Source organism: Olea europaea, unplaced genomic scaffold, assembly GCF_002742605.1.
Source record: "Olea europaea var. sylvestris unplaced genomic scaffold, O_europaea_v1 scaffold28822, whole genome shotgun sequence".
Taxonomy (NCBI): domain Eukaryota; kingdom Viridiplantae; phylum Streptophyta; class Magnoliopsida; order Lamiales; family Oleaceae; genus Olea; species Olea europaea.
The window spans coordinates 1-1420 of record NW_019247367.1 but is presented as its reverse complement, the minus strand read 5'-3'; the positions used below and the strand labels follow the sequence as shown (position 1 = coordinate 1420).

Below are 1420 nucleotides of genomic sequence, written 5' to 3'. Positions count from 1 at the left end.
CGGTTAATAAGAGTCGCAGGAGTCGTAGTCAACAGCCCTGGTGCCGCGGCAGAACTCTGTTGCACCTGCACCCGATACCATCTCTTCCCGGTGAAATCTCCTTAAGGTTTCCAAAATATGAGATTCAGAAAACCCTACCCGATCCGTTCGATCAACAACGGTTTTCCGGATCTTTGTTGGCGCCGGCAAAGGTTCAACTTCTTTCGTTATCATCACGGCGGTGGCGAACGGCGCCGTATGCACATGCGGTTGAGACGACGAGCAGCCCTGATCATCCTGTCATTTTGACACAAAAATTTCACCATTTCGATCTCAAAAAATCATGATGAAATAAACGAAGCAAAAAAATGAAATTATTTTTCATACATTTGAAATTTCGTCACGCATTCGCTTCGTTCGAACCTCTCTTTCGCCGATTATCGAACCTTCGCTACTTGAAGAACTCACCGGCGGCGGTGAAGCCGATGACCATGGAACTACCTGATTCTCCTCCTCCTCTAAGTCCTCATCCTCAGTTTCGTCTTCGTTTTCCACATTGCTTTCGTCATCCTCTTCTTCTTCTTCCTCTTCCGTCGTGACACACTTATCACACACAGAAACGGTGGGAGCCAATTTCGCACCAGAGGCGGACCACGGCATCGGCGACTGACATACGTGACAAAGCAGATTTCTCGAGTGCCTAGCCACCAGGAAGTTCGCCGAGTGCACCTTCGCATCGCAGTCCCAGCACAAGCTCGCCTGGTCCGACTCACAGTACATCCTAGCCATTCCTTTACACAATACGCACCTCTTCATCTCGCCTAAATCTCTAAAAATTCTCTGGAATTTTCAATTATTAGGCCAAAAATTGGTGAGAGAAAAATGGAAAATTAGAAGAGAGAGTATAGAAAAAACTGACGAGAAATAGGAAGCAACTTCTACAATTCAACCTGTAGTCAGCTGCTTGACAAGGACCTTTACATCGTATTAAATTACCAAACTGCCACAAAACAATAGATTGTAGGGCAATTCTAACTCAGTTGCCAAACGTAGCCACGTGTCTCACTTTGATACAGCTTCATTGTTTCTGTCGTATTTAGGTCCCTTTTGGTACACGTAAAGAGGAATAGTGTTTGTTTGGGTTCCATTATAGTCACCGAAGACAGAGAGAGGAGAAAGTGAAGGCCAAAAGCCATGGAGGAAATATATGAATTTTAGGTGTTTAAATCATACGTTGAGAAAATGAAAATTGGTGAATACATAAATTTAAAAAAAAAAAAAAGGAATTTATGGGGAAAAAGAAGTCAACAATTAATTTTAACAACTCATTTTATGAAATTCACAATTTTTAATCACATCTTTCATCAATTTTTATCAAAATTTACTAAAATCTTGATTTTAGCCCTTGTTTGGCCCCCATTTTAGGAAAATGAAAATGTGT

The 1420-nt window shown here is 42.0% G+C and overlaps 1 protein-coding gene across 1 annotated transcript; it reads right to left on the bottom strand.

Annotated features, from left to right (window-relative positions):
• Window positions 1-3: 3 nt before the first annotated feature.
• On the bottom strand, window positions 4-901 carry LOC111384270 (zinc finger protein CONSTANS-LIKE 2-like). Its single transcript, XM_023008533.1, has 2 exons — window positions 367-901; window positions 4-276 (listed from the first exon to the last, which is right to left on the bottom strand). Exons 1-2 carry the CDS (start codon window positions 793-795, stop codon window positions 4-6), a joined length of 702 nt encoding a protein of 233 aa, XP_022864301.1. The 5' UTR covers window positions 796-901.
• Window positions 902-1420: the final 519 nt, after the last annotated feature.